At 37.4% G+C, this 15,209-nt stretch overlaps 1 protein-coding gene across 1 annotated transcript in view; it reads right to left on the reverse strand.

Annotated features, from left to right (window-relative positions):
• tln1 (talin 1) overlaps nucleotides 1-15,209 on the reverse strand; it is a 213,123-nt gene that overhangs the window by 145,332 nt on the left and 52,582 nt on the right. Inside the window, exon 2 of the mRNA XM_056466629.1 lies at nucleotides 2,983-3,145. Within this exon, the coding sequence (XP_056322604.1) occupies nucleotides 2,983-3,112 (130 nt within the window). The 5' untranslated portion in view covers nucleotides 3,113-3,145. The remainder of the gene's footprint in view (nucleotides 1-2,982; nucleotides 3,146-15,209) is intronic.

A 15,209-nucleotide genomic window follows, 5' to 3' on the forward strand; every position in this document is an offset into this window, starting at 1 on the left:
CCATGACTTTCTATCTTTACAAAACATCCTAATTCCTAATGTAGTCCCATTCAAGATGCATGCCAGAACTATGGTGTATGGGCATCTCACTGTTTTATAGGCTATTCAAACAGAACACATGTTTGCATTTAAAATGTAAGCTGCAAGGTAACTGATTTCTCTTTTAATGCAGGGTTTACACTACAGATGTTAACGGAAATAAACATTTGTGCACAACTGCGATATTTAAAAAATGCACATAAACTACAAAGGAAACACATTTACTGAAAAAATTCCAACATGCGCAACAAAAAAAGTTATGTGATTTTGTTTTAAAAAGCCCCTATTGTGGGTTTTTGAAAATAAGCTTCCATGCAGTGTGTAACACAGCTCTAAGTGAATAAAAACATCCAGCTGAGGTTTAAATCTGAAAGCTCAGCATGTTTAAAACTATCGATTCTTTAGCGAAATAGTTCACTCAGAGTCGAATAAATGAATCGAGTTGAGTTCGGATCTTTTGTTTCATCGCATCGACGTCGATACGGTACATCACCAAATATGTAGTTCCAGTTCCGGTAAATGTGAACGCACTTTTACTTCACACATTAGCGGAGACGCTGGGGATCACAGGACTGATCATGACACGAAGATGACGATCACTGACAGATGGAGATTCGGCTGTGTGGAATAAAGGTGAATCATTTTCACAACAATATCACAGTATAGCCAACCTAGTGCTGCGTTTGTTCCTGTCAATTTTTCTGATTTTTGATACAATAACCTACTCTGCAACGTGGGATTCGCCGGTCGTTTGCTATTGAAAGAACAGCAAAGACTATGGGTCTTTGTCAGACTTTGACAGGGACTTTGTCAGTACTTTTACAGTTCAAATGGACCAGTTTCTTCTTCCTCCGGATCATAACATATAAGTGTCATTAAAATTGTCACCTCGTTTTGTGTAGTTTGCAAAATATGTGTTTAATTGTGTGTTATAAGTTGTAATCACCCGGGCGGTTTGTAATCACGTATCGATTTTAGATCAGTGCTTGTACTGTATCTCTCAGTGTAAACCTGTATGGGGCTGTTCACATATCGCATCCAAAACTGCGTTAATAACGTGACACGTACTTCTTCCTTTACCGATTTAAATGCGTTTCTGAACTGGTGATCCTCTGCTGTTTGTCTTTACTATGGCCATCATCAGCTGTTCCTCATGCGCAGCGCGGTTGATTTTCAAAATAGTTCAACCTTTGCAACTGTGTGGATTAATACTGAATGTGTGTCGTTGTTATTACTTGGGTTAAGGTTAAGAGTAGAGTAATATGCTGGTATTTAACTGCATTGCTTTATTGCATTCCTGCATTAGACGATTTAAGACGTTTTATTATTTAAACTTGGACCCAAATTACTGCTCTGTAAATAGCAACAATGACTATGGTTTTAAAATAGTGATTCTAAAAAAAGAATTGGAGCTTTTTTCTCTCAGGGATTAGCTGGTGTCTTCCAATGTACTGCGGCAACACTGACAGACAAGCTAGTTAAGACTGCTACGCATTCCACATAATCTGTGGAGTTTGGATGAGAGTAGCAGTCAAAGAGACGAATGACTAAGACAAGTATGTTGAACAGTTCTGAGGACTATTACATAACAGATGGGACTCAGCCGCACCCTGATACAGGCCCATTATACCACAAACTAGATTTACGCTTGATTTCTGTGGTATTTTTTGGCTTCTCTGGTATTTTTTTTTCTTTCTTCAATCTTTGCAGGGAAAAGAAGTTGAGTGGAACAAATGCTTAAAAGGTAAATCAAATTCAGATAAAATATGCTGGGATTTTAGCCAAATAAGGATCATTTGACTAGTGTTGCTAAAAATTACAATGAAAGTGTTTAAAACTTTAAACAGTAAACTGATTATCACCTAACATCAGATCAAATTTACTGATCTGATCAAGTGTAACAATCATTTCAGAAGTGTTTGAACAATTCCCAATTAGTCTATCATTGGAATATTTGGATTTTATTTTTAGTTTTGCTTTTTTTCCCAAACATGAGGGGGGTCTGGCCCCCCAAATTAAAGCTGAGGTAACACTAAAGCAGTGTTCACCAAGCTTTGTTACCCACACATTGGGTAGTGCTCTCGCCTCACATCAAGAAGGTCACCGGTTCAAGCCTCGGCTGGCATTTCTGTGTGGAGTTTACATGTTCTCCCCGCGTTCACGTGGGTTTCCTCCGGGTGCTCCGGTTTCCCCCACAAGTCCAAATAAATGTGTTATAGGTGAATTGGGTAAGCTAAATTGGCCGTAGTGTATTTGTGTGAATGAGAATGTATGGGTGTTTCCCAGTGAAGAGTTTCAGCTGGGCATCCGCTGCATAAAACATATGCTGGATGAGCTGGCGGTTCATTCCGCTGCTGCGACCCTTGATTAATAAAGGGACTAAGCCGAAAACAAAATGAATGAATGAATGAATGTTTGCACCTTGACAGTGTTTTAGTCTGAATTTGAAATAATAAGATCAGAAAAATGTCTATTACCTGTTTATTTTAACATCATTACAAAGACAAATAAAAAACATATCTAATAAAATAGCATTTTTCTAGGTAAATGTTATATTGAAAAAAATATCATTATCGCAATGACGTATTTTCCCAGTATTGTGCGACCCTACTTTGAAACCACTTGAGTGAGTAAACTTTCATTTTTTGGGGTGAAGTATCCCTTTAATTAATCCACGATAGGCCTAAAGGTATGCCAGCTCAAAAACACACTGCACATGTAATTGAAAAGCTAGAATTTTAACCAAATAGATGCAAAATTATGTTGTAATTACAAAAAAATAAGCAATGTTTTGGTCTGCACTTTAAATTTGACCACTTTTCAATATCAGTAACTCGCTTGGCTCATAATGACCATTGTCATCAGTCTGGTCAACATGCTGTTTACTTTAGAACGCATCAGATAAGACAGACAGGGTTCTGAGTATACTGCTGACGGACTCACGCTGGCCGAGTTGTGCTTCTGGAACTCTCTCCCTGATGATTCGACAGGCATCGTACACCACGGTGGAGGGCTCAAACTGCATCGTTTTCACCACATTCCCCACCCCGATCTTCAGCGACAGCGCCACCATGACTGACAATACGGGACTGTGCCACTGCTACTCCTGCAAAACAAACATGGTGATGTTAAAAATGTCCAATGTTCACTTTAAAAAGCATCACTGAAGTTTGGTTACAAAGTACAGGCAGAGACACTTGTGGTAAAGTTTACATTACGTATGACACAAGTGTTTAAAAACTGTATTCTGATTGGTACAGGCAACATTCACTGCAAATATGCTGTGTTTAACACAATTCCTTCATGTTGTCACAACAAAAACTTAATTGTTTTTACAAATTTAAGTGTATTAAACATGAAACCTTTACAATTTTGTGGTTTCAAGTAGTTTGAACAAGTAGCAAAAGTAATTTTTTGTGTTGCAAGGTATGTTATCCCGAGAAAACAACCGCTAAATAACGCATCAAGGATCTTCGAATAACCTTTACTGTCGGTGAAAACATTTAAACCCAAATCTTTCTGCTTGTCTGTCACGCCCCTGTTTTAGACTATTTGGTGCCATCTAGTGAATGAATAATACGTAGGTTAGTCTATGTTAATTCAGACAGTTTCGTTTCTGTTTGTGAACTGAAGCTTTGGGCCCTATCATACACCCATTGCAATAAGGCACAAGACGTGTTTCAATGACGTGTTGCTTTTTTCAGACCAACGCATCAGCAATTTTCCCGTTTTCCAACACGTTGTTTAAATAGCAAATCCATTTCCACTACTTTGTAGACTCATGGGTGTTTCGGTCTAGAAAATAAGTGTGTTAAGAAGTGCGCATTGTTGGTGTGTTGCTTTTGAGGAACTAAATGAAATGAATTAAAGGAATTAAAATATATTATTTAAATATTAGGTTCTACATAGATATAAAAAAAAAACACTGCCTTCATCTCGGGGGGCTTTTTTCAGTTTATTCATGACAATTTGCTTTTGTATAATATTATTATTATTATTATTATAATAAGTAGTATTTATTAAATGCATATTTATATTTGTTTTATTAAAAACAAGCTTAGATTTGTCCACCTGTCAGGTTTTGGACCATATGGGGCATAGGATGTATATTTGGATATACTGTAACTCAGTTGTTTGACCACACTTCATACTTATCGTTCATTTATTTGTTTGCTGGAAATTAGAACTGAATTTAGAAATAGTTTTAAAACAAATCTTTGCGCTTAAATTAAATTATGTAGGCTAATGGATGTCTGTGCGTACAACACGTTTCCTTATTCACAAAAGAGAAAGTGAAAGGAAAGGCTGAATGGAGAGGGTCATTCTCTCATTATCGCGCTGCAGATGATCTGTTTAACTGTTTTCTCGCTAGTGAAGCATTCAGTTTTTCCACTTACAAAGTCCATCACGTAAATAGCAAAGGTGCCATGGCGTGACATAACTGACTTTTAATGGGAATGGGAGATGAGACTCTGATTGGTTTATTCTCCAAACACACCTAGAACTCATTAAAAGAATAATCTCAACCCTGTTAGACAATGCGTCGCAGCCCAGAGCGTATTTTCCATTCTTAAAATAGAAAATAGTTGATTCGGATACACCTTTAATGCTTTTGCGCCCTGCGCTTTAGACTTTACGCCTAGATCAATTAAAATAGAGTCCTTTGTATTTTTGACTGTTTTGCACCATCTGTTTTGCCACAGCCATATCACCCTGCAGCCCAAGACCAGTTACTCACTGAAGCTAAGCAGGGCTGAGCCTGGTCAGTCCCTGGATGGGAGATCACATGGGAAAAACTAGGTTGCTGTTGGAAGTGGTGTTAGAGAGGCCAGCAGGGGGCGCTCAACAAGTGTTCTGTATGAGTCCTAATGCCCCAGTAAAAGTAAAGGGGACTCTGTGGGCGCCGTCTTTCAGATGAGACGTTAAACCGAGGTCCTGACTCTCTGTGGTCATTAAAAATCCCATGGCACTTCTTGTAAAGAGTAGGGGTGTAACCCTGATGTCCTGGCCAAAGTCTTTCAATCGGCCCTTACGTTCATGGCCTCCCAATCATCCACATCCACCGAATTGGCTGTATCACTGTCTCTTTGCTCACCCAATAGCTGGTGTTTGGTGAGCGCACTGGCACCGTTGTCCTGAAGCTGCTGTCGCATCATCCAAGTGGATGTTGCACACTGGTGGTGGTGTGAAGAGACCCCCCTCATGATTGTAAAGCGCTTTGGGTGTATGGCCATACACAATAAATGCGCTTTATAAATACACATTACACTACATTACATCTTGCGAGTGAATAATGCAAAGGTTAGTGTATACTCCATCAGCTGTTTTCATTTCTGTCAGCTTTGAATTTAAGTAAAGACTTAAACTATTACGTCTCAAAACAATGCTTTGGGTTTCATTTTTATGTTTTTATTTTTAAGTAGACATGTAATAAGCAGGATAAAGTACATCCATAAGGTCGTTTGATGAATAAACCCCTTAAGTCTTTTACAACAGCCCTACGCTTCACATCAGGCAAGCATGTTGGGCTTTATTTTGCGATAACAGCCTCCTGGATGTACTTTATCTCTAACTTAAGAATCAACCACTTTTGTGAGGGTTTTTTATGCAAACTTGTGCACAATTAGTATGTATGTGGAAGAAGCACAAATAGAATTTAGTTCCCCTCTTAGAAGCTCTGCTTTTATCAGAAAAAAGGAACCATGTCCTTTTCACTTTTGCTCTTTTTAAAATAAGGCAGACTATCAGACGATCATTCTTCCATGTAAATACACTCATTTCTACTTTGTTTGCAAGAAAACTAGTCTGTATATCAAGAATTAAAAAATGACAATAGCACACAAACCAGACCACAATACACAAACCAAACCAGAGAACAGAGTTTTATCTTTGCTTCTGAATTTGTTATCTATTTAAAAACACACACTCTTTCAAGGAAATGTTTTTAAACCCAAACTGTTAACTGTTAACTGTCAATACACATTTTGATGCGTTTGTCAATTACACATCCATTCTTGTACATCCCCAGCAGAAGAAAAAAAAAAAAAACCCAGCAATGGGAAAACACCTCACCAAAGTAGAGGAATGCTGAAAAAAATATCAATATATGGGATATGAGCTATAATATATCACATTCTTTGAAAAAAAATCAACTATTTTTGAGAATAATCTTTTCAACAATCTGGTCCTCTTTGGTGTCAGTTATGTATTTAGTACAAGTATTTCCTTATTCCCAAAGGCTTTGTCAGAAAATCTGCGGATTTCATTTTATTTAATTGTGTTTCATATTGCATCATATGGCATGTGTTGCATAAATGTGTAGTTTTATCACTTATGCTTAGGTTTGTATGTACTGTATGCCTGCCCCCTTATTTATCTTGGTGATGCAAGTCATGTGATCAAGTATAACATGTCCACACAGATACTGTAAGATTTAGGCTATGTTGACACTGCAGCTATAATTTTTTTTGTCAGTTCAAAATTTACTGCTCTAGCTGCTCTAGTGAGAACCACATTAACTTTAGAAAAAGTAGTGATAACTGTATGTACAAATATTTTCTACCATGTGTATGGAACTAAATGTTAATGTTGTTTTTGAAGTATCGTTGTCTGTTAATGAAGTATTTAAATGCATATTAGAGTCTTCCTGTGAAAGAAGAAATGACAGAAAAGGAAGTACTTCTTGTGTTGTCAGGTCTTGCAAGAAGAAACAGTACATGGGGACATAATCAATTTAAAACCAAACTTAAATGAAAGCACATTCCAAATTTCAGGACCTGCGCATGCCTGCTTTATTAACTGCCAATATAAATAATTGCAGCTATAAGCCTATAAGTCACTTTCCAAAACCTTTTCATTCAAAACCTTCCAAAACCTTTTCATTTAAAATGGTCGTGCCCAAATGAGTCTGGTTTCTCTCAAGGTTTTTTTTCTTCACTTTCGCCAATTAGTGAAGTGTTTTTCCCTCTCCGCTGTCGCCACTGGCTTGCATGGTTTGGGATCTGTAATGCTGCCCATCGTTGGATTTGCCCTTCAGTGTTTGGACTCTCATTAGTGATTTTTAAACCACACTGAGCTAAACTGAACTGAACTTAAACTCTAAAAACTGAACTACACTGTTCCAATTTACTATGACCTTTTATGTGAAGCTGCTTTGACACAATCTACACTGTAAAAGCGCTATACAAATAAAGGTGAATTGAATTGAATCAATGTTCCGTGGTGGTGGAATAATCTCCCATTCCCAAATAAATTGCTGATTCACTGGTATCATTCAAGCAACAACTAAAAACTCACCTGTAGAAACACTCTTTACTTCCCTCTTTCAAAAAAAAAAACCTACTTCCTTACCTTAACAGATCCTTTGTGCGATGAGCACTTCCTGTGTGTAATGCCTCTTTGTTTTGATTTGCTGAACGTCTCCTCAATTTTAAGTCACTTTGGACAAAAGCATCTGCCAAATGACTTGGCCCAATCCCAATTCTACCCCTTAGCCCTTCCCCTTACCCCTACCCCTACCCCACGTTTTGCACGCTCCCGCTAAGGGGAAGGGGTGTCCCAATTTTCTTTAGCTTGAAGGAGTAGGGCTAAGGGCAAGGGGTAGATACCCCTTTTCAAACGAATATTTTTCAGGACCACATTCGAAACCAAGGGGTAAGAAAATTTCCCAGAATACACCAGCCACAGCTGCACCCGGAAGGAGATCCACAAATTAGTATTTTTTGCCTTATTATGAATTTTTACAACAAACAAACAGATGTTTTAATAGATTCATAACCGCATTCATGTTTTACAGTCATGCTTTTAAAGAAACGCTAAAAGAAAAACCACTAAATTTCCCAATCTATAATCCATAATAATAACTCCTGTATAGCAGTCCCACAACATTCTGACACTGGATGACACTCGAATACCCTGTCAGAAAAGTTTAGTGGCTGGGAAGCAGCTTTTTACAGTGTCTGGTAAAGCTGCACAATTTATCGAAAAAAGATCGCGATCTCGATTCGACCACCTAGACGATCTTAATCCAGCATTTCTACGATTCTGCCAATCATAATTTTAAGTTCAGGAGAGAAGCAAAGGCGGCTGCACGAGTTTTTTCATTGTTTCACATTGCTCCAAATGATGTTGAAAGAGTCACATACTGTATTTATAAGGTATAATTCACCTAAAAATGTCATCTCTGTATTCATATAATGATGTATTCGCGGCCGAGAAATCTCACGTGACGTGAGCTGCTGACCGTGAGCTGTTACCACAGAGAGGGCGAGCGTGTGTACTACTTAATGATAGACACGTGCGCGTCTACTTTAGTAACCAGAACCTGCATAGGCTGTGAGTAACAGGAAATAAAGTTGTAAATAATATTCAGTTTGTGGCACAGAGTGATCGTTTAGGAGCCGCGCGGGAAGTATGAACAGCACTTAGCAGTGAAAATGAAACCGAAAGCATACACATAATTTACATAATCATATCACATTTGAGATTTAGGATTGCGACAAGCTTTTGATATGTTTTTCTATCATAGCGAACACACAGTTGTGCATGAAAATAAATGTTTACAGTGTCAGTATAACTACTCTAGCCAATATAATGTTGATTTTACCAGTGAATTAAATGGTCTAATAATGTTGTCAATGACAGATTGCAAGCATAGGCCTATATCTCAAACATAATTCAACATCAGAATTATTATAAGTAGAACAGAATTATTTATAGAAACCAGTAGACCTACACATAATATAATTATTGTCGTTTTACCATATGTTTGAGAAAAAACAATAATAATTGTGACTCATATTAAGCTTTATTTTACATCTACAGAATCGTGAGAAAATCGTGATCTTTATTTTAAGCAAAAAAAAAAATCACGATTCTCATTTTAGCCAGAATTGTGCAGCTCTAGTGTCTGCTATAATGTTAATGTGGATTTTGGTGTGTTTACATAAATGAATATGGCCACTGTATAAATGCACAGTACAGTTACGATCTTATTGCCACATTATATGGTTATGATAACATAATATATGCCTTCAGTGATTTCCTGAAGATAAATACCAAAAACAACACAACTGGAATGACTACAGCAGTCGCGATCATCTGATCTCATTTGAAGCAAGAGATCGCGATGCCATATGATGATGTGTGCAGGTGCTGTAGTGCTGTCCCAATTCTCAGGGGTAAATTTTGAAGCCCTTCCCCTTAACACTCGTTTTTAAGGGCCATGGGGAAGGGGTACAAAAATAGAATTTGGTTTGGGCCTAAATGTAAACGTAGGCTCAAATATGCTTGATAAGCATTCATTATAAAACATGGACATGGCAACACTTAAAGAGAACGTTCTTCCAAATATAAACAAAACAAGACCCATATGCTAAAAGTGGTATGGTAAATAACCAAATATAAGGAACTTTTAGTCAATGTAATATTACTTTGGATAAAATTTGTGGCTAAAAAACACATGTGATGGTTACCACTGTGTAAACGCAACTTCAGGAGAGTACTACGGCTGCACAATATATCGTTTCAGCATCGATTTCGCAATTGAGTGCATCCCCTAAAGTCACATTGCATAGATAAGCAATGTTGAGCACTTCAGAACAGTGCGGCACAGCATAACCTTTTTCTGGCTTCAATTTCTTTCAAGCGTTTTTTTCAATTTTTTTGTTGATAATTTTCACAAGGCTTATAAGCAGATTTTTCAGGGGAAATAACTTAAGTGTAGCATGTATACTTACAATTTATGAGAAAAGCAACCACAAATGATGTAATTTTAATCAATGTTAAATGTTTCCATAATTTCCTTGAGGGACTGACCAAGATGTCCTCGCTGCAGTCTGTAACCATGATGATATACTGAACCAGGTCCACTACGTAGTGGACGTAGGGTAGGGTATCCTTTGGGGTTATTTCAATACAGGTGCTTAATAGATCCTTTTAAAACTGTACTTGTGCCTGAACCGATACTTTTTAGCCACAAAATTATTTGACCAAAAAAAAAAAAAAAATATGTCATCATTATAACATGTATGAACAATATAAATATACATTTATAATAAGTTAAAAGTAAACCAATTCATATTTTATATATTTGAATTGCATTAATATATTTCTTTTGATCATTTGTTTGATAGCATGATTGCAAGATTTGCATTATTCCATTAACATTACATTAGCTTACTGCTAACCTGTGGAAAGGCTGTCATCAAAATCAGGGAACACCTTTTTCTGGGTTTGGGGCTTGTGACTACTTTTACATGGACATCAGTAATCTAATGATTTGCCTTAATCTGAATAAGACAATAATATGATTCAGGGGTTTACATGAGTTGCTTTTTGAAAGTTACATTCATGATTCCCAGTTACGCGTTATAGCACAAAGATCCATTAACGTCATTGCTATAAATGTTTCCTCCGCAGTTTGTGTCTGTGGTTCTTTGAGATAATCAAAAATCACTGTTTACGTGGTAGACTCTTGATCAGAGTATTGTCTTAATCATATTAAAATCAGAGTATAGGTGTACATGTAATCAGAGTATTGGTGTCCATGTAAACGTACTCACTGAAAGTGCCAGATAATGTCAAAATCTGTCAGACAGTCCATTCCTCACCTTTAAGTTGATTCCATGAGGCCTCAAATTTCATAAGTTTGACGGGTTTCCCCCCTTACACGCAACTTTTGTAAAGCAGCTGCTGCATTTTGGTGTATCAGAATTTTTGCTTGTAAAATATAGCCATACTTTAGAATGCTTCGTTTAAGCAAATTAGATGAATACGATCATGCGTGTTGATGAAGGGAGTCGCTCACCGCATGCGGCGTACTGCGCGTTTTGCCTTCTATAAGCAACAAGAACAACTGTGTCTGTATCTCTCAAAGCTGTTTAGAATTAAATGTTTAAAGATGGTGTGACACAATGCATACTTATGTGTGCCTTTGATGGACCTCTTGATGCTTCTACGTTCTTGTCGCAGCACCAGTGGCACCGGAAAAAGGCACCGAAATTCATATGCTGATTCGGTCCGGTTTGCACCGGTTACAAAGGTACTGGTGCTATAATGGCACTGCCCACTAAGGTAATGCCCATTCTAGTGTGACGTTTTGGTTTAGGATAGGAAGAGGTTAGGACAGGGGATGTAGTTGATGGTCCATTACGTAGTGGACCTGGTTCAGTACGTCATCAAGCTGCGGGTTGCAGCGAGGGCTGTCTAGAACTGACTGACATCAGTACATCATACATCTGATCAGTTTTAAGGCCTGTATTATTGGATATGACACCTTATCGGATCACCACTATCGGATTGCATGTAGTCGCTTCCTGTAAAGTTGACCTAATGACACTCAGTCACCGCCAGTGTCACAAATCTACTTTGAACGACAGTGCGGTGAGGCAGTGTTGAGGTCAGCTGTGTTTATAAGCCGTCCACACACACACACACACAAACACACCGAGAGTAGAGACACATTCCTGAGGAGGGTGAAGTGTGTGTGTTCTCACTGGGATATCAGAACACAGTCTTCTCTCTGGGGAGGAGGCTGGAAACATTCCAACTGCACGATTCTAGCCATGTGTGCATGTGTGTGTGTGTGTGTGTTGGAGGAGGAGCTGAGAAGGGACACTTCCTCACATACTTCCAGCATTCCCTTCATAGCCCAGAGTAACACTCCCACCAAACACAAGGTCTTACAAGGAAACAATTGAATTCCGGGATCATAACATAAAGTCACTAAAGATGTGCAAGTTATGGATGGGTTGTCTAAAAAACAACTTGACCAAGAGATTAATGAGTACTTTCTGTGCCTCTGGTAGTAAAGCGTTTGACAGATTCTTGAATACTGCGCTTGCACAAAAGACTTTTTAAAAAAGCAACACAAAGTAAATGATTTAGGATTTAGTTGAGTGTATAAAACAGATTTCTCCAGTGCTTCATTTTTATTAGCCGAGTCACATGCCAAGACTGGGATGTTTCACAGTTTGCATCATTGTGCTCAGATGTTCACAGCGTTCCAGACTGTGAGCGTGGTTGGGCAGGGATCTGATTTGCCCATAGTGAGGAGAAAAATTGGTGGTGGATGCCATTGGTCTGTTCATGCCAGGCCTTCAATGCTTCACACTCCAGTCCAGTAGGTGGTGGAAACGCACCTATTATATTGGTTTCCATAGTAGCAGGTGAACGTCTGAACAATGTGAACAAATCTGAATATAAAATGTCAACATTAACAAAAATCTATTCTATAAAAACTACAAAACAAATTTTAACGGCATATAATATTCAGTTTCATTAAATTACTTTAATTGTCAATGATTTAAATCAACAATTCAAATTCAGATTGTTTAGTCATATTTTAGGCTCCATACTTCAGCCATTTTTGCAATGAGCACCGTATATTATTTCTTCATCCAAACAGCTTAAATGTTGTGCTTCAATATGGAGCTTCAAATATGACAAAACTATTTAAAGGGCACCTATTGTGAAAAATCTACTTTTTAGCTGTTTGGACAGACATTTTTGTAGATATAGGCTGTCATATTGGGGGTGATATAAACACACCCAAATTTTAAAATGGTGGACCAATTGGAGTGGTTTTGAGACCGACCGCAACTTTACGTAGGAGTGTGGCCGCCCCGTCCACCGAATTGATTGACAGCTGCGTATTAGCATGTCCCGGTAGTCACGTGTATAATCATATCAACAAGAGAGAACGAGTGCAAAGGAACCGTGAATAAAAGGTGTGTTCAGTTCGCTAGGATCATCAATCATCATTAAATGTAATCAAGAGTGAGTTTCACATGTTTAAAATGTTTTAAAACAGTGCACGTGTGTAATGAATTATAGCGATTTAGCTTAGCTTTACTTCATCAGCAAAACCGCGTGTCAGAACAATTATGAAAGAAGACGCTTCAATCACGGTTTGTGAGCATTAAATCAGGTTTGTTTTGCACATTAACATAACAGATATCCATACAGCAGTGGATTTTAACCTGTATCCTGTCACATTTGCGTACAAAAAGAGTGCAAAGCTAAAGGGGCGCTCTGTCTGTCTGTGTGTGTGTGTGTGTGTGTGTGTGTGTGTGTGTCTGTCTGCTGCGCTGTGTGTGCGTGTGTATCTGTGTGTGTGCGCGTGAACTTTGTAACGACATTGTGTGTGACTCATCGTTAAATTGACTCATCTTAACTCAACAAACGCAGCCGAGGGAGGAGATTAAGGCACGCAGAAAGGCAAGTAGAAACGGTGGGCGGGGAGGTCTAGCCTTAAAGGCGCAGTACAACAAAACAGCCTCCTGGTGCAAAAATGTATAATGTAGAATCTTATAAAAGGTATAATAAATAATCTGATGGGTGTTTTGAGCTGAAACTGTACAGACACATTCTGGAGACACAAAAGACTCATATTAAATCTGAAAAAAGGGGTAACCTAGGTGCCCTTTAAATTTGAATTTTGTTCATTTGAGTTATGGACATTTGTAATTTAATAAAACTGGACATTAGATGCTGTTAAAAATAGTTTTAAATTTCTTAACTTGAATATTGAACTGCTGAATTTTTATAGGGCAGTTTTTTATAGGTGTATTTTTAATCTTCAATTGTCTTAAATTTTAGATGTTCAATATTCAAGTTAAGAAACTCAAATTCAAAACAAATTTTAGTGGCATATAAATGTTCAATTTTATTAAATTACAATTGTCAATAATTTAAATCAACACAATTCAAATTCAGATTGTTTTGTCATATTTTGAGCTTCACCCTTCAGCCATTTTTGTGCTGAGCACCACATTAGTTTATCTAAACTGCTAAAATGCTGTGCTTCAGTATGGAGCTTCAAATGTGTTAATTCTTTTTACATTTTGGAAGGAGTAAAATTTAAATTTGCATTTTGAACAACCAGACATATTTAGAGACCGTCCACTTCTATAAACCATCTATAAACCACCCCCTGATGTGGTTTGAGCAATCAGATTTATATTTTTGAATGCATTTCGAAGGCTATTTAGTTTACACCTGTCTTTTTCACAACATGGATAGAGTCTGAAGAGCGTGATTAAGTGGTTCAGGTAGGAACTCTGCAGGCCCTCTGGGAACAAGTTTAGACACCTCAGAGATGGCAACTTTTTAGAATGATTAATCAACTAAGTGATAATTATTTTGCCAACTAATCAGTAGGACTTGATTAATAATTCAGCTTTGGAAGTTATAATGATTCTATCTAATAAAAATACAATGAAATCAATTCAGCTTTTGAAAACACCTTTTAATGAATAAAAATAAATGTCATTTAGCTTGTTATTTGATTCCAGCATGAATTCAATTAAACAATTCAGTTTAGATATCACGTTGCATTGCTCATTGTTAAGTTAACTTTATAGGAAACAGTTGGTTACTGAAATATTACATTATAAAGCTTAAACTTAGCAACTGATTTATGCATTTACTTGCATATAATGCATTTTATAATAATAGCATCTTAATATCTTTGTAATAAATATGAATATGTAATTTAGTGCATATTTACTTAAAGCTCTCCGCTGAGGATGATTATTAAAGCTATCAAGTTATGTTCAGTGTATGGCGTTCCTGAGATACACTCAATTTTACATTGATAATTCCTGTTTGCTTCAGTGATCACCTGGTAAGTATGGTGCACATAGACTGGATAGCTATTATAGACCAATAATAGACATTTACAGTGAGGTTAAGAGGCACTGCCTTACAGCTCAATTTCAGGAACAACAAGCATGTGTGTGGACTGAAGGAAATGAAACAGCTAAACGAGGAACATCTATTAATGAAGAACCCATCTGTGCGTACTCTATGTGCGTGTGTGTGAGAAAGAGAAAGATAGTGAGAGTTTGCGCTGTTATAATTCAATTACCCTTTAATACGTTTTGGTGCGATTATCACCCTCTATTAAAAAAATGTAATGTTTTGAATGAGAAGCTGTAATGTAGCCGTGGCGGGATGAATTTTGGCGTGGCGCCCCGCCATGGAAGAATGAATTTAGCGAAAATCATGGTTTAAGATGGTATTGTATGCTAAACTAGCAGTATTCCACTGTACTGCAAAAACGGAGATAGCCATTTGAGTTCTGAATGCGTCAAATAGCCTCAACACACCTGTTTACTGTAGTAAAAAACACTTTCTATTTTCAAGAACATTTTTTGTTTCCATGTATT

Source organism: Danio aesculapii, chromosome 10, assembly GCF_903798145.1.
Source record: "Danio aesculapii chromosome 10, fDanAes4.1, whole genome shotgun sequence".
NCBI classification, from domain to species: domain Eukaryota; kingdom Metazoa; phylum Chordata; class Actinopteri; order Cypriniformes; family Danionidae; genus Danio; species Danio aesculapii.